The 25,344-nt window shown below is 45.3% G+C and overlaps 1 protein-coding gene across 1 annotated transcript in view; it reads left to right on the top strand.

Annotated features, from left to right (window-relative positions):
- LOC129345705 (alpha-2-macroglobulin-like) overlaps positions 1–24,343 on the top strand; it is a 91,146-nt gene extending 66,803 nt beyond the window's left edge. Inside the window, exons 31-37 of the mRNA XM_055002931.1 lie at positions 6,805–6,932; positions 18,850–18,940; positions 19,738–19,809; positions 20,665–20,727; positions 22,836–22,938; positions 23,180–23,221; positions 23,982–24,343. Coding sequence (XP_054858906.1) covers positions 6,805–6,932; positions 18,850–18,940; positions 19,738–19,809; positions 20,665–20,727; positions 22,836–22,938; positions 23,180–23,221; positions 23,982–24,007 — 525 coding nt within the window. The 3' untranslated portion in view covers positions 24,008–24,343. The remainder of the gene's footprint in view (positions 1–6,804; positions 6,933–18,849; positions 18,941–19,737; positions 19,810–20,664; positions 20,728–22,835; positions 22,939–23,179; positions 23,222–23,981) is intronic.
- The last annotated feature ends 1,001 nt before the right edge of the window (positions 24,344–25,344 follow it).

Raw genomic sequence — 25,344 nt, 5'->3', positions numbered from 1 at the left:
TCCAGATTGAATCCATGCTGACCATTGCTGAGCGTCCAAGTGTGATTCGCCGCTTTACTTCAGGTGTCCATTCACCCCTGTTATTGATTTGTGAACCTAGGAAGACAAAGTTGTCAACCACGTCGATCTCATCATTGTTTATCTTGATATCGACTCGTTTGTTAGTATTGGTCATGATCTTTGTTTTTTTGATGTTCAGCTGAAGCCCCATTACTTCACTTGTTGTCTTTAGTTTCATGATCAGAGTCTTCAGATCTTTAGCCTTCTCTGCTAGCAGTGTAATGTCATCTGCATATCGCAGGTTGCTGATTGTTCTGCCACCAACCTTTACCCCAATGTTCATCTCATCCAGGTTGAGCTTCCTCATGATTACTTCTGCGTATAAGTTGAAGAGGAATGGGGAGAGAACACAGCCTTGTCTGGTGCCTTTTCTGATCTTAAACCAATCTGTGTCTCCATATCTAGTTCGTACTGTCACTTCTTGGTCAGTGTACAGTGATCTCATCAGTCTGATTATATGGGCTGGTACTCCAATCTGCTTCAATGCAAGCCAGAGCTTGCTATGGTCGACACAATCGAAGGCTTTGGCATAGTCAATAAAGCAAATATAGAGCAAATATAGAGCAAATATAGCATATTAGTGTACTAGTCATATTTTTACATAGCAACTTAGATTTGTTTCTATTAATGTAGAACCCAGCAAGATCTCCAAATTCTTTTATCTTGTTTAACAACTTCGGCATATTTTGAATTGGATCTTCAATTATGACCATCACGTCATCAGCAAATGCTCTTACTTTATATGAGAAACCTTTAATTTTCATGCCTCTTATATTGCCATCGTCCCGTATTTGCCTTAATAGAATTTCTAATACCATTACAAACAACAATGACGATAGTGGACATCCTTGTCTTGTGCCTTTTCTTATCTCCAATTTTTTTGTTAATTCGTTATTTACCACAATTGCTGCACATTGATCTTTATATATTTCTTTCACTGCATAAATAAATTCCTTGCCCATCTGCATTTTTTTCTATAATTGCAAACATAAAGTCCCAGTTCAAATTATCAAATGCCTTCTCTGCGTCCACAAAAAAAAAGCCAGCCTCCTTCTCTGGATGTTTTTCATAATACTCTACTGCATTAATTACCACTCTCAAATTGTCTTTAATTTGTCTATCTGGCAAGAAGCCTGCTTGTTCATCTACAACAAATTCTATCAATCAGTCTTTTAATCTCTCTGCTAAAATCTTAGCAAAAATTTTATAATCATTATTTATCAAAGATATTGGTCGATAGTTTTTCACATTAGCTAAGTCTTGCTCCTCCTTTGGTATCAGTGTTATATTCGCTTCATTCCACGTTTCTGGCAGTTCTTTTCCTTCCAATACTCCATTCATAACCTTTTGCAAAAATGGTGCAATGTCTTTGGCCATTATCTTGTAAAATTTCGCTGATATTCCATCAGGTCCTGGTGCTGTTCCCAGTTTTGTTGCTTGTATTGCTTCGGTAATTTCCACATCTGAAATTTTAGCATTTAGTCTTTCCTTCAATTTATTAGGTACATCTGGTAAATTTATCTTTTGCAAATATTGATCAATCTGGTTAATGTCTATAGGTTTCTTCTGGTATAAATTAGCATAGAATTTATAAAATGCCCTACCTATTGCTTGTTGATCAATTAGTTCCTTACCATCGACCACAATTTTACTTATTGATTTTTTCTCTCTTTTTCAATTGCCACGCTAAATATTTTCCAGGTTTGTTGGCTCCTTCAAAAGTCTTAATCTTTCCAATTTGTCTTAATCTTTTCAATTCCCATTCCAGCTCTTCGTGTTCCATTGCTTTTATTTGTTCTTGTAAAATTTTTATCTTCTGTTGCAGTTTCTTTTTCCCTGGTCTTTTCCTTAATTGTTGTTCTTTTTTATTTATCTTTTCTTGTATCTCCTTTAACTTCAATTCTTTATTTTTCTTATCTCTAGCATTTAAGTCAATCAATACTCCCTGGATAACTGCTTTGTATGCATCCCATACCTTCTGGATTGGCACACCTTGGTCCACATTAAACTGAATAAAATATTTGGTCTCTTTTTGAAGAACATCCAGATTAATTCTGTTTTGAAGAAGGTCTTCATTCAGTCTCCATCTTAATTTCTTGGGTCTCATTCCAAACCTCCATAAAATAGGATTATGGTCTGAGCTTATTCTTGGCATTATTTCCACATCTTTTGTCTGTATAGCTAATTCTTTAGACGCCCAGGTCATATCTATTCTTGATAGAGATTGGTGACTTGCTGAATAGTAGGTATATTGCTTCACTTTTATGTTGTATTTCCTCCAAATATTTTCCAAGTTTTCCTGTTTTTCCAATTGAAAAAAGGATTTAGGCAATCTTCCCATTTTATTTTTAGTAGCCTTCGTTTTTTTATCCCATTGTAAATCCACAACACCATTAAAATCTCCAGCTAGTATCACCTGGTCATAAGTCATTTGGTCTAATTGTGCCACTATTTCGTTAAAAAATTGTTCTTTTCATCCATTCGGTGCATAAATCCCCACAATTAAAGTTTTTTTGGAGTTCCAAATAAATTCTACAGCCAAATATCTGCCATCAGAGTCACTAATAACCTCTTTTGGCTGTAAGTCTTCTTTTATGTAAATTACAACTCCCCTCTTCTTTTGCTTTGCTAACGCCACAAATTCCTTCCCCAATTTCTTATTTTTTAAATATTTAGCATCCTGATTTTTTATATGGGTTTCTTGCAAACAAATTATATTGCAATGTTGTTTTGCCAGTCAATGAAATAAAGTCTTCTGTTTTGAAGGTGAATTAAGTCCATTTACATTCCACAATATTAATTTACATTCCATGTTCAAGATCTGGCTGGTTTGGGTAAGTCTTTTTCGTTTTCTGCCATAAAAACCTCCAAATCATGCCATGATTTGATGACTCTTCTCAAGGTTTGAAATTCAAAGCTCAGACCTTCTAGTATTTCCCATCTATACCTTATATTCAGGGTTTTTAGAATCTGAGTTAGATCCCTATATTTCTTCCTCTCCAACAAAATTCTCTTTGGTAATTCTTTCATGATTCTCACTCGCTTCCCCTCCATTGCTAGTGGGCTTTGAAACTGCTTGTTGATAATTTCTTCTTTCATTCTTTTTGTATTTACCTGGACAATAATGTCCCTTGGCAGATCCTTTTGCAGTGCATAGCTTGAATTAATTCTGTAGGCTATATCTAGGTTAGCTGCAATTTCCTCTGGTTGTCTGTTTAAAAATTCTGCTAGTATATCAGTAATTTGCTTCTGGGTTGATTTCGTCTTTGTTTCAGGAACGCCCCTAAATCTCAGTTGTTTTTCCATACCTTTACATTCCACAATAGCCATCCTGTCATTTAACACTGAGGTCTCCACTTTAAGGCTTGTAGCTAAACTTTCTGTTTTTTTCTCTACCTCCTGAACTTTCTGTTGGGTAACTTGGAGCTCCTTTTTAATCTCATCAATATTTTTTGCCAACTCTGCTACTTCAGATTTTATTGCTTCTTTAATGTCACTTAGCAAAGTCTGTTGTGCTTCTTGTAAAGTCTGTTGTGATTTTTGTATGGACTCATTAAGCTCCTTGTTGCCATCTGTTACTTTTTTGTCCAAATGTTCAATTGCCATCTGCCAATTTTTCGACATCGTTGGGCTTGATTTACTACCTGCCCACGAGTCTGCTCTCTTTCTAAGCTCCGTTTTTTCTGTTTATTAATTTTGTTTTATAAATGTCTTTTATAGTTCAACACAGTTCCCAGCTTTTTCTGCTGTGCCAATCAAAATGTCGGGCATTTTTTCTCAATGGTATACTCTATGGTGAAGCTTTAACCTTTCCCTTGTTCAAATGGTGTCCTTCCGCTTCCTCTTCTGGTCCGCCGATCCTTCTAGTGCTTTACTCGCTGGTTCTCTGACGCATTTCCTGTCTCTCTTCACACGTCTCACTGCTCTCCCACCTAAACAAGCTGTCTGCTCGCAATACTTCCGCTGTTCCCACATTCTTTCCCTCCGCATTGCTATCTCCCCAGACCACAGGTATGTAAACAAAATCCTTTTTCAGTTCTTTTACGCCTTAATGATTTTTAAGGTCTCAAAAAAAATTTCCAGATGGCTTTCATAAAACTTCTACTTTGTCTAGCCCTATTTTTCCACGTTTAAACTTTAGTCCCTAAGCCAAATTCGCGTCCGTAGGGGGAGATAGTAATCTTTACCTCTTAATTTCTTCTCCGGGTTGTAATCACTGTTTCTTTTGCCAATCCTGTTCAAATTTGTTCCTGAGGCTTTGGGTTCGACGATCTTATGCCAATTCGTTGACTCCAAAGCTGCTGCAGAGTTAAAAGCCGCCCTTCTTCAAGGGGACCTCAAGGCAGGGGGAGAGTCCTTGATTCAGACCCCCGCCCTGCCGAGATCGATCACTCTCGGGGTCACAAAGCGTTCCTGCCCGCTCTCTGCCTGAAAGCGGGGGGCTGCAGGTGGTCAAGGCACCTCGCCAGCCAGAAAAGCAGCAACTCGGATGGTCCAGCTCCTTGGACCACTTCAGCTCGCCATAACACCAAACCGGAAGTCTCCCATGCTCTATTCATTCTTAAGGTTTCTTCTTTCCTGTTGAAGTTTTGCTTATGCTTGTGAATTTCAATGGCTTCCCTGCGCAGTCTGACAAAGTAGTTGGAAGTGTTGTCCAGTATTTTGGTGTCCTGGAATAAGATACTGCGCCCTGTTTGAGTTAGGCTATGTTCAGCCACTGCTGATTTTTCAGGTTGTCCAAGTCTGCAGTGTCTTTCATGTTCTTTTATTCTTGTCTGGATGCTACGCTTTGTGGTCCTGATGTAAACTTGTCCACAGCTGCAGGGTATACGGTATACTCCTGCAGAGGTGAGGGGGTCTCTACTGTCTTTTGCTGATCGTAGCATCTGTTGTATTTTTCGGGTGGGTCTGAATACTGCTTGAAGGTTATGCTTTTTCATAAGCTTTCCCATCTGATCAGTGTTTCCTTTGATGTATGGCAAAAACACTTTTCCTGTAGGAGACTGTTTTCCCTTGGTTGTTTGATTTATCCTGGGTTTGATTGCTCTTCGGATTTCATTTCTGGAGTAGCCATTTGCCTGAAGTGCGTGGTTTAGATGATTAATTTCCTCATTGAGAAAGTGCGGCTCACATATCCGTCTTGCACGGTCTACTAATGTTTTCATTATGCCTCTTTTCTGTCGGGGGTGGTGATTGGAGTTTTTGTGTAAGTACCGATCAGTGTGAGTTGGTTTCCTGTAGACCTTGTGACCTAACTGAAAGTTTGCTTTGCGGATGACCAAGGTATCCAGAAATGGGAGTTTCCCCTTGATTTCTTTCTCCATTGTGAATTGTATGTTCAGGTGGATGTTGTTGAGATGATTCAAAAACTCCATCAATTCTTCCTCCCCATGGCTCCAAATGATAAATGTATCATCCACAGAGGAATACAAAAAGAAAATTAAGGAACTCCTGGACCCCTCCACCTACAAAAAACTAAAACGAGATCCCACTTGCAAAATCTTTTTGTATTCCTCTGTTTTCATGATCACTGTAGCATTGCCTTTATCAGCTGGTAGAATGATGATGTCTGGATCTGCATTGAGGGTCTTGATGGCATTTCTCTCCTTGCGTGTTATATGCGCTGATCAAGAATACAAAAAGAAGATTAAGGAACTCCTGGACCCCTCCACCTACAAAAAACTAAAACAAGATCCCACCTGCAAAATCACCAGGTTAACAAATACGCTGATCAGGAATTCCTCACTACATCCCGACATGCACAGAAAACTATGCAAGGCAGAAGCACAGCCACCTAGACTATATGGACTCCCTAAAATACATAAGGATTCAGTCCCACTCCGATCCATCGTGAGTGCCATTGGTTCACCGACATATGAATTAGCTAGACATCTGGCCGATCTCCTGCAGGACCACATCGGGAAAACCACATCTTACATCAAAGATTCAGCACATTTCATCAACAAAATCAGTTCTCTGAAACTCAATCCACAGGACATACTTGTCAGTTTTGATGTTGTATCCCTGTTTACTAAGGTTCCAGTAAAAGACACTATTGCACTTATTAATCAGATTTTTCCAGAGGATGTAACAGCCTTATTCCACCATTGTCTGACAACCAGTTACTTCCAATGGGAAAACGAATTCTATGAACAGATGGATGGGGTGGCCATGGGGAACCCTCTCAGCCCAGTTATAGCAAACTTCTACATGGAACATTTTGAAAAAAAACAGCTCTAGAATCAGCACCCCACAAACCTAGTGTCTGGTTCCGGTTTGTGGATGATACATTTATCATTTGGAGCCATGGGGAGGAAGAATTGATGGAATTTTTGAATCATCTCAACAACATCCACCTGAACATACAATTCACAATGGAGAAAGAAATCGAGGGGAAACTGGCCCACTGATGGCCAGGCACAAGCAGAGCTTGCAGGACTTGCCCTGCCTTGGGGTCGTTTCAGTGTCCCAGACTGCCCCCTAGCAAATCAGAGTGGGGGGAGGCTGGAGAATAAGAAGGGGAGGCAGGACAGGCTCCTGTGCCTTGAACAAATGGACCCAATGACAAGGAGGAATAGCCTCAGAACTGTTTAGAGGAGAAGAGACCAAATGGGACAGGATACAGATCGCAGCCTCACAAGCAACCTCCCAGTGCAGGGTGTGAAGCTGGGTCGGCTCACAAGTCCGTGCAAGTTGTGAAGGAACAACCTGGAGTGAGACATCCTATTGCCATTTCCTTTCCAGACCACCTTGAAATACAATGTGCAGCCCCGCCATGAGGGAGAAACTTTCGCACTGGAGGTGCACACAGTTCCTGAGACGTGTACAGGACCTAAAGCCAACGTAGTGTTTGACGTGGTTATCAATGTCAGGTAATTGCATACTCCTGAGTAGGTCTCTAGTCTAGGCCACTGCATGAGGAGTGGAGCTGAAGAGTGGAGCTGAAGAGTGGGAGAGGGAAGCTCTCCTCAGTTGAATGGCCATCAGCAGGCCTTGAGTAAATTGACAGCACATGTTGGTGAGATCAGCTAATCATTTACGGAAGTTCAAGCATGCCAATGCGGTTGAGCAGCTAGACTTGCGGTGCAAGTGATGTTGGCAGTTTCCTAAACAGTTTCCTTGAGAAATCAGCAATGGGAAATGCTCTCCACCCACACATTGTTTCTTCCACCACTTCCCTCTCACAGGGCAATAGCTTCCTATAACGAAGAGCCAGTTTTCCTGCCCACTATAACAGCAGTTTAAGAAATGTTTGCCCTACCATTTAACTCCCTCCATTAATTCTTCTACTGGGCAGGAACCAAGCAGGCACAATCAGAAGCTTCTACATTTGTCCAGAGTCGGTCGCATCTGCTGCAGACTAGACATGGGCACGAACCGCATTATGAACCTCAAAAACCCACGAAAGTAGCAATCGCGCAATCGCGATTGAACCAGCGTTTGGAAGCAGCCTGGTTTGGTGCGTTCGGCCACAGTTCGGGAAGCCAATCAGTCAGGGGCCAGCAATCAATTCCCCTGGAAACAGAGCTGGGGGAATGCCTGAACTCTGTCTGCTCTCCTTCTGTCGCCCTGGAAACCCGAATGGAAGCCCAGCTTTCCTTGATCAGCAGGGCCGTTTCCAGATGGCTTACCTGCCTCCGGAATGTTGCGCCATCTTGCGGGGAAAACGCGATATTTCGCGTTTTCCCCGCAAGATGACGCAACGTTCCAGAGGCAGGTAAGCCATCTGGAAACAGCCCAGGTCTTCCTTCCAACCACGGAGCTGCAAAGTTGGGAGAAGACACCCAGGGGAGGGAGGGGGGGTGTTCTGTAGTCACAGGCAGTCCAATCTCATCCCTGCAATCCCCGATTGGCAGCTCTGTTGGCCAAACGCAGACCTCTTGTGTTGCTGAATGGGACCCAGGCTTATAAATAGCTGTGGGCTCCCAGGCTGGGTCTCACTTTCAGTGAGCAGTGGAGTGGGACAGAGCTCTTGCTTGCTACTTGCTAGCCTTTGGGGAGAGAGACTGGGAGTATAATTCAGCCTGGATTTGGGGGATAGGGATCTATCTCCTCTGGTTCCAGGGCTGCTGCCTGGCTCTGGGGCCAAGCTCAGTGGGCCCCTTGGCTGAGGGCTCACATTAGTGCCTGATCTGGTCAGGTCTGTGGGAGTGGTGGGCTCGGGCTCTAGTCCCTCCCTCCCTCTGGTGCCAGGGCTGCAGCCAGGCCCTGGGGCCAAGATCGGTGGGCATCTCAGCTGAGGGTTCACAGTGTCATCTCTTTTCCTCAATTGTTGTTTGCTGGCACTATGAGGCTTCGGGTGGGGGACAAGAGTGGTCGTGGGGGAAAGTGCAGAGATTGTCCCAGTTGCAGCATGGGAAGCAGTGCAGTGCAGGGCTCTGGAGTAGCGGAGAGTCCCACTCCCCCAAAATCACCAGTTGCAGCTGTGGAGGAAGCTGAAGAGCTCTTGCCAGTGGCAGAAGAGGAGCTCCTGAAAATGTTTGAGGAGGAGGAGGCTGGGGGATCCTTGGAGGAATGGTTGGGGTTCTAGGAAACATCCAGCCCGTCCCCATCCCAAACTACCAGTGGTGTTGCCCCTGCCTGCAGTCCACCCATCACTCCATCTTCCATTGCCAGCTCCGTGGCTCAGCCAGCAGTAACCCTTCGTCCTCCCTCCCCTCGAACCATTAGTGGGCCATGGTTCAACCCAAATGTTTGGAGGCACTTTCGGGCCCTTCCTACTGATCCCCATGTGGTACGGTGCTGTGTGTGCAAGGGCCTGATGTGCAGAAGCAATGACCCGAAGCACCTGTCATTGATGGCCCTGACTCGGCACCTGAAGAGGCACCACCTGAACCTGTGGTCTCTGCCCTCGGCCAGCGAAACATCTGTCGGGGGGAGACCAAGGGCCACCAGCTTGTCTGATCCGGGATCAGTGGGAGGGTCTCTGGAATGCATTACGAGCAAGAAGCCTTGCCCTGAGGGTGTGGCTGGTGGGAGCGGAAGGGTCAGGCAGGCCACCCTGGGGAAAGTTGTTCCATCGAGGTTGGGGGTGGTGTCACTGAAAAGGGTGAAGTCAAGGGCTCAGGAGGTGGGCGTTCGTGTGGTCGCACAGGCAATTGCCCTGCAAGGCTTCCCCCTGCAAGGCTTCCCCGTAGTCGTGGAGGGCGTGGGCTTCCAAATGCTGCTCCAGCACTTTGCCCCATGGTTCTCCATGCCGTCACAGCGCACCATTGGGCATCGAGTCATGCCTGCCCTGTACAAGTCAGTGTGAGACCTGGTGCGCAGAGAGCTGTCAACCGCCCATGGCAGAACAGTGCACTTCACGGCTGACCTGTGGAGCAGCTGCCATCATGGGTACCTTGCCATCACTGCCCATTGGTAGCAACCAGAGGACCTCCACCACTCCAGGACAAGATCTGGCAGCCGTAAAAAGGTGCCCAGCTTGAGCCTGGGCTACAGGGCAGTTCTTCTTCAGACGGCTCTGAGTGAGTGGACGTCCGGGGTGGAAGGGTTTGTCCGTGGCTTCATGGTCACAGACGCGGGAACCAACATGTTGGCAGCCCTGAAAGAGGCATACCTCCCGGGCCTGGTGTGTATGGCGCACAAGCTGCACCTCGTGATGCGGGATGTGCTCAGGCTGGGGAGAAAGCCAAGGGACAGCTGGGACGAGGGAACCTTGTGGACACGCAACCTATTGGACAGCAGCTGTTGCATCGCTTCCCGCTTCTCCCACAGCATCAACTCTTCCCACGAGCTGTTCCAGAGGCAGGGGGAGGGAGGGGACCCCGAGCACCAACTCTTCCAGGACCAGCCCACCCACTGGAACTCCACCTATGACATGATCTGTCGTCTGGTGGAGCAGAAGGGCCTGGTGCAAGACATCCTGTCCTCTTTGGATGTGCTGAGGGGAGAGGAGTTGAGCCTGGACTGGAGAGTCCTTGGCCAGATGTCCCGGATCCTGAAACCCTTCAAGGATGCCACTGAGCTCTTGTGCTCCTACTAGGCCAGCCTGGGTCAGGTCCTCCCTCTGATCCATGGCCTCGACTGGTTTCTGGCCCAGGAGTTCCAGCACAAGCAGAGTCCCCAGCAGGGTCCGGGACTTTGTATGGGGGATCCAGGCCTGCATTGCTGAACGCCTGCACCCTCTACGCTGCGAGGCGCCATACCAACTGGCCTCCCTCTATGACCCCCGCATCAAGGGCAGCATCGCCACGCAGGCAGGTCAGATGCAGCAGTGGAAAAAGGAGCTCTGCAGAGCGGTGCTCTGTTTCCAGAGACAGAGGGCAGGAGAGAAGGAACCAGGCAGCAGCGAGGGGCAGGCGGTGGAGGAGGGTGAGGGACAGGAGGTGGGAAGAGAGCCACGCCAGGGAAGAGCCACCCCAACGGACACATTTGATCTCTGGGCCTCGTCGGTGGGCTGCGTGGTTGGCCGCTGCATGGCGGGCGTGTCCCTCTCAGTGGAGGACTCAGTGGGGGCCATGGTGCATGAGTACCTTTCTGAGCCCACCGAGCCCCCCATGCCAACCCGTTGCAGTATTGGGCGAGCCCTCCAAACGACATCTCCTCTCCCATCCTTTCCGCAAAGGCAGCAAGGTGGGTGCTGTTGGCTGCCGCCACAGAGTAGCTCAGTGGGAGCTTCAGAGGAAGCCTCACAACTGTTGGTGGATCTTTCCACTTCCCCGCCACATGACATTCCTCTCCCTCCCGTCCTTTCCAGAAAGGCAAGAAGGTGTGTGCTGTCGGCTGCCGCCGCACTGTTCCTCAGTGGGACCCTCGGATGAGGACCCGCAGTTGCTGGGGGATCAGGCCCCCGTCCGAATGACATGTCCTCTCCCACCCACGCTGGGAATACCAGTGTGCTCCTCTTTGGCCTGGCAGGCAGACACATGGGGGTGCCTCTGGTGAGTGGCCAGACCCCCCGCCCCCTAAAAGGGAGGTGGCTCATCACCGTACCCCCGTGCCCTCCAGGCCCAGTGACCACCGTCATCACCCTCCTTCCATTCTACACCGGGAATACCAGCACGCTCCACTTTGGACTGGCGGTTGCAGGGGGATCTTCCAACTTACCCCCCACATGACAGGTCCTCTCCCTCCCATCCTTTCCAGCAAAGCAGGAAAGTGGGTGCTCTTGGCTGCCGCCACAGAGTAGCTCAGGAGGAGGCTTCGTGGCTGTTGGTGGATCTTCCCCCTCCCCTCCTCATGATGACATGTCCTCTCCCTCCCATCCTTTCCAGAAAGGCAAGAAGGTGTGTGCTGTCAGCTGCTGCCGCACTGTTCCTCAGTGGGACCCTCGGGTGAGGACCCGCAGTGGCTGGGGGATCAGGACCCTGTCCAAATGACATGTTCTTTCCCACCCACACCGGGAATACCAGCACGCTCCACTTTGGCCTGGCTGTTGCAGGGGGAACTTCCCACTTACCACCCACATAACAGGTCCTCTCCCTCCCATCCTTTCTAGCAAGGCATGAAGGTGGGTACTATCAGCTGCCGCCACAGAGTACCTCAGTGGGACCCTCGGGTGAGGACCCGCGGTTGCTGAGGGATCTTCCCCCTCCCCCTCCTCATGATGACATGTCCTTTCCCTCCTATCCTTTCCAGCAAGGCAGGAAGGTGGGTACTGTTGGCTGCTGCCATACTGTTCCTCAGTGGGACCCTCGGGTGAGGACCCATGGTGGCTGGGGGATCAGGCCCCTGTCTGAATGTCATATCCTCTCCCACCCACACTGGCAATACCAGCACACTCCACTTTGGCCTGGCAGGCAGGCACATGGGGGGTGCTGCCGGCTAGCAGCCAGATCCCCCCACCCCTAAAGGGGAGGTGGCTCATTGCCACCTTCCCATGCCCACCAGGCCTGGCAGCCGCCATCAAAACCCACCTTCTGTACACTGGGCCACCGTCAACCGGTGGCTCTAATTGTATCGAGTGGGAGTTTCCTGGGGGCCTTGGATTGGAGAGCATATAACTCCAAGATCCCTTTTGCAATCTTGTCCAAACTTGGATGATGGCTGTAGGAGAGTCTGCAAAACATTCCCTGTGAATATGGGCTCTCTATAAGTGCCAGGGGGGGCGTTCTGTGCCCCATGAACCGCGAACCGGTTTGGCAGTGGGAAATGTTTGTTGCGGTTCGTGATCTCGGGATCGTCGTCGGCACTGAATCACAAACTGCTGGTTCATTAAATTTTTTTGGTTCATGCCCATGTCTACTGCTGACCCTGCCAGTTCCAGTATCAAGCCCTACCTTGTCTGTGGTCTCATTGTGCGCAGGGAGCACTTTTATATGTAAAGCCCCCCTGCAAGCCAAGGGCCAGCCAAGGGCTCACCTCCTCAGGTTTTCTCGGGCAACTAGAAGCTGAGCACCAATCCACCTGAGCACCTCCTCAGACCCTCTTGGGGATACGGCTTGCACCACTCCCCTTAGCACTCCAAGTACTTTCTTTTTTTTTTTAATAAAATTTTTATTAGTGAGTGGTAAAACAAAGAAAATTCTGCAAATTTGACACAATCCCATTTTACCCCTTGCTCTATCCCCCACCCTTTTCCTCCCCCCTCCCTATTGACTTCCAACAGCTTTCCAACCCCTAACCCTTCTTATTACTTAAAACTATTTCATTTATATTTCCCTACCAACTTTAATTCAATATCTCTTATTCTAAGCACATTCTTATTTTTTACATAACCTCTATCAAACCTACTATCAATATAGTATATCTCAACTCAATATAACATACTAATATAATATAATATATAGCAAAGATCACCCTATCTCTTACTTTAAACTTATTCTATTTCTTTTCTTTTCAGCATATACTCCATCAAATACACTATCAATATAGTATATATTGCAATAATATATTATATATATGTTGTATGCTATGCTACCAATGTAGCATAGCACACATCACCACACAACAGAGCCACATATTATGTTATATATAGAGTCTGATCTACTAACCCATTGTTTTATGTCATATATCATATATAGTATACCTCATTGAGATATCTGTTTACCCCTTCTCATTATCCCATATACTCAATGTAAAATCCCCTTAAATATTATATAAGCTTAGATTATAATTACATTCCCCCTAAATGGTAAGATCCCTTCTCTCTTGTCATTACAACACTATTCTTTAAAAATTTTCAAACTGCCACAGTTCTCCTTTTACATCCCATTTTTTTTCCAGAAATTGTTTCAGTTTCCCCCAATCAACAATATATTGTCCTAGGTCAAGATCTTTAAGTTTCCTTGTCATTTTGTCCATTTCTGCCATGTACAGCAATTTATAAATCCAGTCTTCTACAGTTGGTATTTCTTGCATCTTCCATTTCTGCGCATACAAAAGTCTTGCCACTGCTGTCATGTAAAATAACAATGTTCTGTGCTGCATTGGAACTGTCTCCATTCTCAAGTTCAGTAGCAACAGTTCTGGGTTCTTATTTATTTGTATTTGTAAAATCTCATTTATTACTTCAATTATTTTTCCCCAGTACTGTTTAGCTACTTCACATGTCCACCACATATGATATAATGATCCTTCATGTTTTTTACATTTCCAGCACTTATCTGACATATTGGTATTTCCCAGCGCAATTTTCTTTGGTGTTAAATACCATCTGTAAATCATTTTGTACACATTCTCTTTAATGTCCGTACAGGTTGAAATCTTCACTGTATTTTTCCATAGGTATTCCTATGCTTCCATTGTTATTTCTTTATGAAAGTTTATTGCCCACTTCACCATCTGGACTTTTACTGTTTCATCCACCGTAAACCATTTTAAAAGTAATTTATAAATCTTGGATATTTCTTTCTTGCCTTCCTGTAATAACACTTCCTCTAACTCCGAATTTTCCAATCTTATTCCTCCTCTCTGGCAGTCCGCATTATAAAGGTCTCTAATCTGTCTGTACTGGAACCATCCATAACAAGGAGACAATTCTTCTTCTGTCTTTATTCTCAGTTTTGAATATTGTATTTGTGTAATCTCCTTGTAAGTTAGACATTGCTGTTCATTGTCGACAGTTCTCGGATCTATTACTTCATACGGAACTACCCATGAAGGAATTCCCTCTTCCATATACAACTTGTATTTTTTCCAGACCGTGAAGAGGCTTCTTCGAATGTAGTGGTGCAAAACGAAGAGTCCGCTTTTACTTTGTCATACCACATGTATGCATGCCATCCAAATATTTTTTTGTGTCCCTCCAGGGCCAGTAACTTACGGTTTTTTAAAGTTATCCAGTCTTTCAACCATACAAGACATACTGCCTCATGGTACAGTCTTATATTGGGCAGTTGCAAGCCACCTCTTTCCTTCGCATCTTTTAAGACCTTCATTTTCACTCATGGTTTCTTGCCTGCCCACACAAAGTCTGAAATTTTCCTTTGCCATTTGTCAAATTGTTTGGAGTCTCGGATAATTGGTATGGTTTGCAACAAGAACATCACACGTAGTAGAACGTTCATTTTTACTGCTGCAATTCTTCCCAGCCATGATAGATTCAATTTGTTCCATTTTATTAAATCTCTCTCTATTTGTATCCACAATTTCTTGTAATTGTTTTTGAACAAATCTATGTTTTTCACAGTCAGTTCAATACCAAGATATTTTACTTTATTAGTCACCTCACAGTCTGTTATCTCCATTAGCTCTTGCTGCTTCTGTTTGGTCATGTTCTTACATAAGATCTTTGACTTCTTTTTGTTCACGTAAAATCCAGCCAAATCTCCAAACTCTTTTATTTTCTCTATTACCTTTGGCATATTTTCAGTTGGATCCTCTACTATTAGCATTATGTCATCCGCAAAAGCTCTGACCTTGTAGGAGAACTCTTTTATTTTCATACCTCGGATTGTATCGTCTTCACGTATTTGAATCATCAATATTTCCAAAATCAAAATGAACAACAATGGAGACAACAGGCATCCCTGTCTAGTTCCTTTACGAATTTTCAATTTTTTTGTCAAGTCCTCATTCACAATGATTGCTGCACTCTGGTCTCTATAAATTTCCTTGACCGCTTGTATGAACTTTTCTCCCATTTGCAGCTTTTCCATGGTGGCAAACAAAATCCCAGTTCAGATTGTCAAATGCTTTTTCCGCGTCTACGAAAAAAAAAACCAACCTCTTTGTCACAGTGTTTGTCATAGTATTCAATAGCGTTTATTACTGTCCTCAAATTGTCTTTAATTTGTCTGTTAGGTAAAAATCCCGCCTGTTCTTCAGCAATGAATTCCGACATCCATCCTTTCAGCCTCTCTGCCAACACCTTTGCAAATATTTTATAGTCATTATTCAGCAACGAAATTGGTCTATAATTTTTAACATTAGTCAAGTCTTGTCCTTCCTTCGGTATCAGCGATATATTGGCTTCATTCCATGAGTCAGGAATCCTTTGATCTTGCATCACTCCATTCATTGCCTCTTTCAGGAATGGCGCCAGTTCGTTAGCCATCACTTTATAGAACTTTGCCGTTAAGTCCATCTGGTCCTGGCGCCTTTCCTATCTTCGTTGATTGTATAGCTTCCTTTATTTCTTCTTCCGTCACTTCCCTATTTAGTTTCTCTTTCCATTTTTCAGGAATTGTCGGGATTTTCATCTTATCCAAGTATTCCGCTATTAAGTCTTTACTCACTTCTTTTTTTGGTACAATTTTGCATAAAACTTGAAAAAGGCTCTATTAATAGCCGCTTGGTCCATAAGCACCTTATCATCTTCTAGGATTTTACTTATGACTTTCTTCTCCTTCCTTTTTTTTAGCTGCCACGCCAAATATTTCCCAGGTTTGTTTGCACCTTCAAAAGACCTCTGATTCATCCTCTTTAAATTCCACTCTAATTCTTTATTGTCCATTGCTGTCAATTGTTCCTGCAGAATTTTAATATCCTGATATATCTCCCCCCCCCCGGTCTTTTCTTAAGTTGTATCTCTTTGGCTTTTATTTTATCCAAAATTTCAGATCTTTTTTCCTCCTTTTTCCTCCTAGTTCTTGCGTTCAGGTCTATTAGTATGCCTCTTACCACCGCTTTATATGTATCCCATACTTTGTTGGTCGGCACTTCTCCTCTATTTGTAACAAGTCCTCATTTATTCTCCATCCTTTTCTTTTATTATTTTCCCCAAATCTCCACATGATTGGATTATGGTCTGAACCTACCTTTGGCATTATCTCCACCTCTCTGGTCCATAACGTCAGTTCTTTAGAGGCCCAGATCATGTCTATTCTTGATAGTGTAAAATGTCTTGCAGAATAAAATGTATATTGTCTATTCTTAGGGTATTGTCTCCTCCACACGTCTTCTAAACTCTCTTGTTCCTTAAGCATAAAGAACGCTTTTGGTAATAGTCCTCTTTTTTTGTGAGCAGCTTTAGACTGCTTGTCCTCTTCCAGGTTTGTGACACCATTGAAGTCACCCGCCAGTATTATGTGATCATAGGTCAATTCATCTAATTGTTTCTCTAAGTCCTTAAAAAAAATTTCTTTTGCACCATTAGGTGCATAGATCCCGATCATCAATATTTTCTTAGAATTCCAAATAGTTTCCACTGCTAAATATCTGGCTTCTGCATCTTTTAAGACTAGTCTGGGCTGCAATTCTTCTTTTATGTATAATACAACTCCCTTCTTTTTCTTTTTAGAAGCAGCAACAAATTCTTTTCCCAATTTAACAAATTTCAAATATTTTTCATCCTGCTTTCTAATATGTGTCTCTTGCAGACAAACTATATTGCATTTTTGCTTTGATAGCCAGTGGAAAGTAGCTTTGCGTTTACAAGGTGAATTTAGTCCATTAACATTCCAAGATATAACTTTACATTCCATGATCACTTTCTTATAGTTTTTGGTAAGTCCTTTTCATTTTCCCTAATAAAAGTCTCCATCTCATGTCCAGATCTAACGCTCTTTCTAACTTCACCAAACTCAAATGTCAGTCCTTCTGGTATTTCCCATCTGTATCTGACTTTCAGCTCCTTTAGCATCTGAACCAGTTCTCTATACTTCTTCCGCTCAAACAACACCGATCTGGGCAACTCTTTCATGATTCTCACCACTTTTCCATCGACTTCTAATGGATCTTGAAATTGTTTGCTCACAATTAATTCTCTTGTGCTTCTAGTCGTAAATTGAACAATCATATCCCTTGGTAACTTCCTCTGAGCTGCAAATCTGGAATTGATTCTATACACCACGTCTAAGAAAGCTGCAATTTCTTCCTCCTCTTTCCCCAGGTATTCTGCCAAGATTTCTGTAATCTGTTCTTGGGCTGATTTTCCCTCTACTTCTGGGACCGAGCAAAATCTGAGTTGTTTTTCCATCCGTTTACTTTCTGCCACGGCCATTCTGTCTCTCATCCCCCTCATTTCAGTCTTTTGCACATCTGCTAAAGTTTCCACCGTTTCCTCTACTGCGTTGACTCTCTGCTGTGTAACTTGTAGATCATTTTGTATTTTATCCATGCCTTTTGTCAGTTCTGCCATCTCCAATTTAAGGGTCTCTTTAAAGTCTTTTAATTCTTTCGCCATCTCTAGCATCATGTCCTTAAGCTGTTTATTTCCCTCTGAAACTTTTTTATCGAGATTTTCCATTGTAGCTTGCCACTCTTTCTTCGACATCGTGGGGCTAGCTCTGCTTTGCTCCCACGAGTCTGCCCTTTTCCTTAAATCCGTGCTGTTACTTTTTTACTTTCTTTTATTTTTGAAAGTCCAAATCCAATTTATTTTTCTCAAATGCTGTTTTAAACTGTCCAAAATGTTGGGCGTTTTTTCTCTATGGTTTTATACTGAAGCGTTCACCCTTACCTTCTTTAAAGATGGCCTACTTCCATTTTCTTTGAAGTCACCAGTTGCCCTCTTTCAAAGTGGCGTCGCCCTACTTCCGACGTTTAAGAGAAGGGCCCTTCTCTTCTGTCTCTTTATGGTTCTGACGCACTTCCTGTTCCTCTACGTTGCACAGCAGTTCTCGTGATTTTTAAGCTTTCTCACAGTCTATTATCTCTTCCCAGCCACAGGTATTTTTATTATAGCATAAGCTTTCAAGAATCAAGTTCTTAAATCCACTTTTGCCTCTTATTTCTTTTTAAAATCTGTCCCGTATTGAGAGATAGCGATCTTTACCTCCTTCAGCGTTTTCCTTGGGTTGTAATAGCTGCTTCTGTTATCTGATCGAATCCAGCCCCTTTGCTGTTTGACCGAAGCTTGGGCATGTAGGTCTTATGCCAAAATTTGACTCCACAGCCACTGCAGAGATCTTAGCAACCTTTCTTCGGGTGGGACCTCAAGGGTGGGTGGGAGTTCGTTGTGCAGAGCCCCCCCCTCACCCGAGATCAACGCGCCCTCAGGTTCTCGAGTGTTCTCACATGTTCTCCGCCTGAGAACAGGTGGCTGCGGGCAGGTTGCGCCCCTCCAGCCTCCAAAACAGCGGCATGGACAGCTCAGCTCTTAGAGCTGCGTTAGACCTTCATGGATCCCAAACCGGAAGTCCAGCACTCCAAGTACTTTCTATTTCCTTTAGCTTCCATTACCATCCCCACAGGTCCCCAGACAGCCACATTTCAGCCACAGGTCCTCCCTTGCTATTTCAAGCCTGGACTAATCTTCTGCTCTTCTCTGTGTCCAAGACTGCCATTTTTCTCCCAACCAGTCAAGGTGGCATCTTCTGTGACTAAAGAGCCCCATTGAGGCAGGCCACATCAGCACACCCCAAGGCAATTCTTCACCAAGAATATTTTTCCAAGAATCAGTTGGTGGCTTTGACTTTGAGTTCAAGAATTTGAAATGGCTTCCTTTTCCTCTTTGTCTCTCAGCTACACTGGCAAGCGCCCAACCCCTAACGTGGCAATCATTGATGTTAAGATGCTGTCAGGATTCATTCCAGTGAAATCATCAGTGAGAAAAGTAAGCATCCTATATATGTTTCAAGACCCCACTATAAAGAAGCATCTCTCTTGAGAAGAGACCTGAGAGCTCAGGATGTAATCTCGTTAGATTTCCTGGGCAACTCTAAATTGCTGCAGAGATCTCATAAGTCTGTATTGCAAGATTTCAGCTGCCACTTTGAAAGTTGCTAGGCAACTGTTATGACATCGTTTACTCATCTGATCTCAGAAGTAAAGCAGGGTTGGCCTTGGTTAGTACTTGGATGGGAGGCCGCCAACAAAGTCCAGGGCTGCAGAGGCAGGCAATGGCAAACCGCCTGTGTTAGTCTCTTGCCCTGAAAACCCCGCAGGGCCTCCATGTCAGATGTGACTTGATGGCACCTTACACACAAAAGGCACCCTGCCTGAGGTCGCTATGTACTGTCTGCTGATAGGTCCATGAATTTGTCTGATCTTTTTTTAAAAGGTCAACTAAGCAACTGGCTGTCACTAAGTTGTGGCAGCGAGTAGCATCTGCTAATTTATTTGTTAGGCTCATCCGACCAGGGCCATTTTCACACTGCTTACTGGCCATGGAACATGGTGCTGAGCTCCCAGAACAACAGTGTCTTCCTGGCGCAAAAATCGTTCTCGCGCGAAATCATGCCACTGTCGTTCTGGGAGCTCAGCGCCATGTTCCATGGCCAGTAAGCCGTGTGAAAATGGCCCCGGTCTCCTTCCCCTCACCATTGTGTGAAGTTTCAACTGACCATGGGGCCAGCAACCCCACAGCATTGCACCTTAATAATGCAGCCCTCTCCATTTTGCCTCCTCCAGCTAGAAATGCCCAGGATGATCAAGCGGACAGAAGAGAGCAGAGGTGATCGCGTCATAGAGTACATAGAGCTGGTGAGTAGGCAGGAGGGCCCGAGGAAAGGCAGAGAGAAGCATTTCTTGGGGGAACAATGGTCACAGTGAGAGGAGTCCCCCCTCCCCCATCTCTCTGAAGCCTTGAAGCCGTACGTAGGTATAAAAGCAACAGGTTATGCCTCTCAGGTTATTCCCACTTTGCTTCCCTCTTTTATTCTCAGAAGAGGCACTGCAGTGCTCTTACAGTGTCTTCGTACCCCTGAGACCTGTACCTCTCCTTTCTCCCTCCTTGTACATAAGAGGTGGAAGAGAGAGAATTCTCTTCTTGTCCCCCTTTGGATGGGAGGCCACCAACGAAGTCCGGGGCTGCAGAGGCAGGCAATGGCAAACCGCCTGTGTTAGTCTCTTGCCCTGAAAACCCCACAGGGTCTCCATGTCAGATGTGACTTGATGGCACCTTACACACAAAAGGCACCCTGCCTGAGGTCACTATGTGCTGTTTGCTGATAGGTCCATGAATTTGTCTGATCTTTTTTTAAAAAGTCAACTAAGCAACTGGCCATGTTGTGGCAGCGAGTAGCATCTGCTAATTTATTTGGTAGGCTCATCTGACCAGGGCCATTTTCACACTGCTTACTGGCCACGGAACATGGCGCTGAGCTCCCAGAACAACAGTGTCTTCCTGGCACAAAAATCGTTCTCGCGCGAAATCACACCAGGAAGACACTGTCGTTCCAGGAGCTCAGCGCAATGTTCCATGGCCGGTAAGCAGTGTGAAAATGGCCCCGGTCTCCTTCCCCTCACCATTGTATGAAGTTTCAACTGACCCCGGGGCCAGCGACCCCACAGCATTGCACCTTAATAATGCAGCCCTCTGCATTTTGCCTCCTCCAGCATGAAAGGGATGTCAAGCAGACAGAAGTGAGCACCAATCACGTCCTACTGTACTTGAAACAGGTGAGTGGGTAGGAGGGCCTGAGGAAAGGCAGGGAGAAGCATTTCTTGGGGGAACAATGGTAACAGTGAGAGGAGACCCCCCCCCCCGCATCTCTCTGAAGCCTTGAAGCCTTACGTAGGTATAAAAGCAACAGGTTATGCCTCTCAGGTTATTCCCACTTTGCTTCCCTCTTTTATTCTCAGAAGAGGCACTGCAGTGCTCTTACAGTGTCTTCATACCCCTGAGACCTGTACCGCTCCTTTCTCCCTGCCTATATATAAGAGGTAGAAGAGAATTCTCTTCTTGTCCCCCTTTGGATGGGAGACCTCCAGCGAAGACCAGGACTGCAGAGGCAAGCAATGGCAAACCGCCTGTGTTAGTCTCTTGCCTTGAAACCCCACCAGGGGTCACCATTAATCAGCTATGACTTGGAGGCACCCTCCACCGCCACCTTCCTTACTCCACATGCTCTCTGGTGGAGGGAAGGATTCCGAGTTCCGTCTCTTTTGGCCTGCTTTTGCAGTTCAAGATGCTTGGAAGGAGGGGATGGAAAGAGGCTACAAGCAATATCCTCTCATCCTGAGAGCCCTCAGAGTTATGGGGTGCTTCCTTAGGAGTGGACTTGGCCAGTCTCTGCTGCATTAGGCAATGGGATTTGTGTGGCTTCATTGAGATTTTTAGAGCATTGGGAGGGGGAGCAGGAGAAGGATGTGAAAACGGTTGCATGAGCTCACGGGTGTGTGCAAAAGCACTCATTTATGCCAAGCCCAGAGGGGCCCAGTTAAGAGGAAACAGAGGCTGCTCCTACCAAGCCTGAGGGAGTTCCCCAAAATATCAATTTCCATAACAGGCTGCCGCGGACTCAAACACCGCACCCTCTGGTCATCTGAGGGGGGTGTCTTCCCAGCCTGTAAGTGGGGAACCTCAGTGGAGTTTGCGGTTGCAGCTGTGGAACCTAAGAGAACCTAGGGACCATTGGCTCTTGGCTCACCATTGTGGCTGTGGCTGTGAAAGCTAGGAGGACCTAGGGCCATCGGCTCTAATGCTCGCAGTCGCTCCAAAGTGATACAGCTGTGAAGTAGGGCAGTAGGGCCTTTCCCTTCCTGTGTGAGCTCCACCCTGCCTGTATCTGGCAGTTTCTTCTTCACCGGGACCGCTGCACTCTACAGAGCGTTGCTGAAGAAATCCTGCTCGGATGGCAGGGCCAGAAAGACTGGCGATTCCACAAACAAGCCCCTCCTCTCCGGGATCAAAATCAGCTGACTGACCCTGCCTTCGGAGAGGAGGAGCTGTATCCCAAGAGTAAGGACTGCCCCACTCCTAGGACCACCAGAGAATGCCAATCTCCAGAGCCCACTGAGGAGATAAAAGTCCCACGAATATTCTCCCTCTCTCCATGAGTCTCTCTACACGAGACATTTTACGTGAGGATGCTCAAGTGTACAAAGATGCACTGATTCTGGGAAGCATAGTTTTAAAAGACAGAACCAAAGGCCCTGTCAATCTCATCTCTCTACAGGAGGGTAGTTTAAAAAGACAGCCAGCAAGAAGGCTCCTAGGAGGATTTATTAATTACATTTTCGCCTCCCCTTAGGGGAGGTTAAGATGAAATTAACAAACCCTCTGAGGAGCGAGCTCTGCCTGCTCTTTCTTTTAAAACTACACTTCCCAGAAACATTGCATCTCCCTACACTTGAGTATCCTCATGTAAGATGTCTGATGTAGAAAGACTATGAAACAAAGCAAGAAGCATCTGAGAAGGAGCTGTGTAGTCTCTCGCCACAGGCCTACTTCCTTTGGGGCGTGCAGCACCACCTGGCTGGTTGAGCTCTTGCTGGGGATGAGGAGACCTGTGTTTAAAAGGAGGAGACCTGTGTTTAAAAGGAGGGGATCTGTGTTTAAAAGGAGGAGATCTGTGTTTAAAAGGAGGAGATCTGTGTTTAAAAGGAGGGGATCTGTGTTTAAAAGGAGGAGAGCTGTGTTTAAAAGGAGGAGATCTGTGTTTAAAAGGAGGAGATCTGTGTTTAAAAGGAGGGGATCTGTGTTTAAAAGGAGGAGAGCTGTGTTTAAAAGGAGGAGACCTGTGTTTAAAAGGATCAGATGTAAGTAAATCCCACTGCTTCCTCAGATGAGCAATGTGACTCAGAGCTACTCCTTCACGGTGGAGAGGGAGGCGCCCGTTCAGGACCTGAAGCCTGCCTTGGTGAAAGTCTATGATTACTACGAAACAGGTGAGGAAAGACTTGCGACCCTGTTGTAGGTATTTAAATTTTTAAAAACCTGATCCCTTGCTTCTCAGCCTCTTCAAGCAGCTTACCAAAAATTAAAGCTGGCAAAAATAAATGTAAGTAAATGTTCCTGAACAAATCCTTATTTATATTAGACTACAGAACATCTGTGCAGAAAGCTGGAGGCAGCATTTTACAATACTCCACTTCCCCTGCCCTGACTGTCATTTCCTTATTTCTCCAGATGACTTTGTCGTGGCTGAGTACAACACCCCCTGCAGTACAGGTAGAGTATGAACAGAGCTTGTCCCTTGCAAGACGTCCCAGCTCTTGATCTTTGCTTAACTATCTTATAGTCAATTTACTTGCCCCCTATGGGCATTGCTGGGCAAAGTTCTGAAGTGAAAATACTCTTCCACCTAAAGATAGATCAGAACATTTTTAAATAAATGTTTACAGGCCACTCTGTCACAAAGGATAGCAAACAACGCAATGCAAAGAGTTCAACCCTCTCTTGGAAGCTCTGCCAAAACAAGATAAGTGGCCCTCGTGACATGTGTGAAAGCAATTTGTAAGAACAGGTCTCCGTATCAAAACCATAAAAAAGTTGCCTTGGTTTCACTTCACTGTGAAAATTGCTCCTTGAAACTACCAGAAGCTGAAACTGAACAATGGGGAGAGGAATATGGCGATTAGATGTTAGCATTTAATTTCATATAAAGCCATCCAGTGGGTTCGACTGTCCTGGTCTGAAGAGTCTGAAAATGACCGGATGACACACAGAGTCACCAACTGTGGCCCTGAAAGTAATCTACCCCATCTGCTTTTGATGCCAGAAGTAAGACCTTTGTGAATCTCTTGGCAGGAAGTATGTTGGGGCAGGGGCATTTAAGAACAGCAAATTACCAATTACTTCATTTGCTGATATTATTTTGCAAACCTGGGGGTGGGGGAGCTTGGAGATTTTTCTGCCTCATCCACCAAACTACATTATGCCTTCTCTGGCTGAATATTTGGCATAGTTTTTTTAAAAATTTATTTTGCAGGTGAGATTAAACAGAAGACTGCATGATGAATGAAGAGATCCAAAGTTCCCATTCTGGTTCTTGTTTAAATTTTTCTTCCACTGGATGATGAAGACTACCAAAGATAAAGAGGAAAGGCCCTTTCCCAGATGTCTTCTGGTTGCCTGTCCCATATGTGTCACCATTTTATAAACTGACCATCGTAAGCCTCACCCAACTGTGGCTTTACCCAGAAGAACAACCTGAACGGCTGTGGGAAAGCAGAATAAATACGCGAGAAGAGTCTGTACAGACTGTGCCCCTTAAAGCAATGTACCCTTTCTCAGTCTGAGATCCGCAATGTCCGTCTGTTGGAGATAATAAAAAATACTTCCTATTCTACAGTCATGTCTCTAGTGCATTTCTAAGAAAGAGAGGTTGGGGGGAGGGTTGTGTCATTTTCTAGCAAAAATCCAAGGCAGAGTTAGCAGCACTGAAATGTAAGGCAGAAGAAGCCTTCTTCTGTTGAACACCCATAAAGTGTGCGTGCGTTTGACTTTCAGCAGCGGAATAATTGTGGGAAGGGTGTGTTGAAGCTCTCCTTGGCCCAGGGTTTGACTTCTGCCACTCCTTGCCCAGTTGCTTTTTATCCAGCCAGGCTTTAAGTCTGGAAAGTACACAATTAGGAGAAAAAAGTTCGGGGGGAGGAGCGATAAGTATCCATAGCAAAGGGGCAGCCTTCTCTCTCCCCTCTGCCACTTTCCCCCTTGAATATTTTGTCTATTTCAGCCCCTAGGCATACTTAAATGTGCTGAAATTAATGGGTGCATACCAAATGTTTGCAAGGGATGGGTTGAGACTCAGTAGTAGAACATCTGCTTTGCATTTGGAAGTTCCAAGTTCAATCACCAGCAGCTCCAGTTAAAAGAATCCAGTCACAGGTGATGTGAAAAGACCTCAACCCTAAACTCTGTAAAATTGCTGCTGCTCAAACACAAGATGACTTTGGTAGACAAGGTGCCTGACACCCTAAAAGGGAGTTTCAAGCAGGGCTTTTTTTCAGCTGGAATGCAGTGGAGTTCCGGCATCTCTTGAAAATGGTCACATGGCTGGTGGCCCCGCCCCCTGATCTCCAGACAGAGAGGGGCTTAGATTGCCCTCCGTGCCGCTGGTGTGAAAGGCAATCTAAACTCCTCTCTGTCTAGAGATCAGGGGACAGGGCCACCAGCCATGTGGCTATTTTCGCCGAGGCGAGTTAAACTTTAAAAAACTCCTCTCTTGTTCCAGCTGACCCAAAGTGACATCATTGTGAGGTCCTGAGTTCCACCACCTCTTTTCCTAGAAAAAAAGCCATAGGTATGACCGATATGTGACCATTAGGGGTGTGCAAGCCAAAAAATTTCGG

Source organism: Eublepharis macularius, chromosome 18, assembly GCF_028583425.1.
Source record: "Eublepharis macularius isolate TG4126 chromosome 18, MPM_Emac_v1.0, whole genome shotgun sequence".
NCBI classification, from domain to species: domain Eukaryota; kingdom Metazoa; phylum Chordata; class Lepidosauria; order Squamata; family Eublepharidae; genus Eublepharis; species Eublepharis macularius.
The sequence above is the reverse complement of the archived record's forward strand: the minus strand, read 5'-3'. Positions and strand labels throughout refer to the sequence as shown.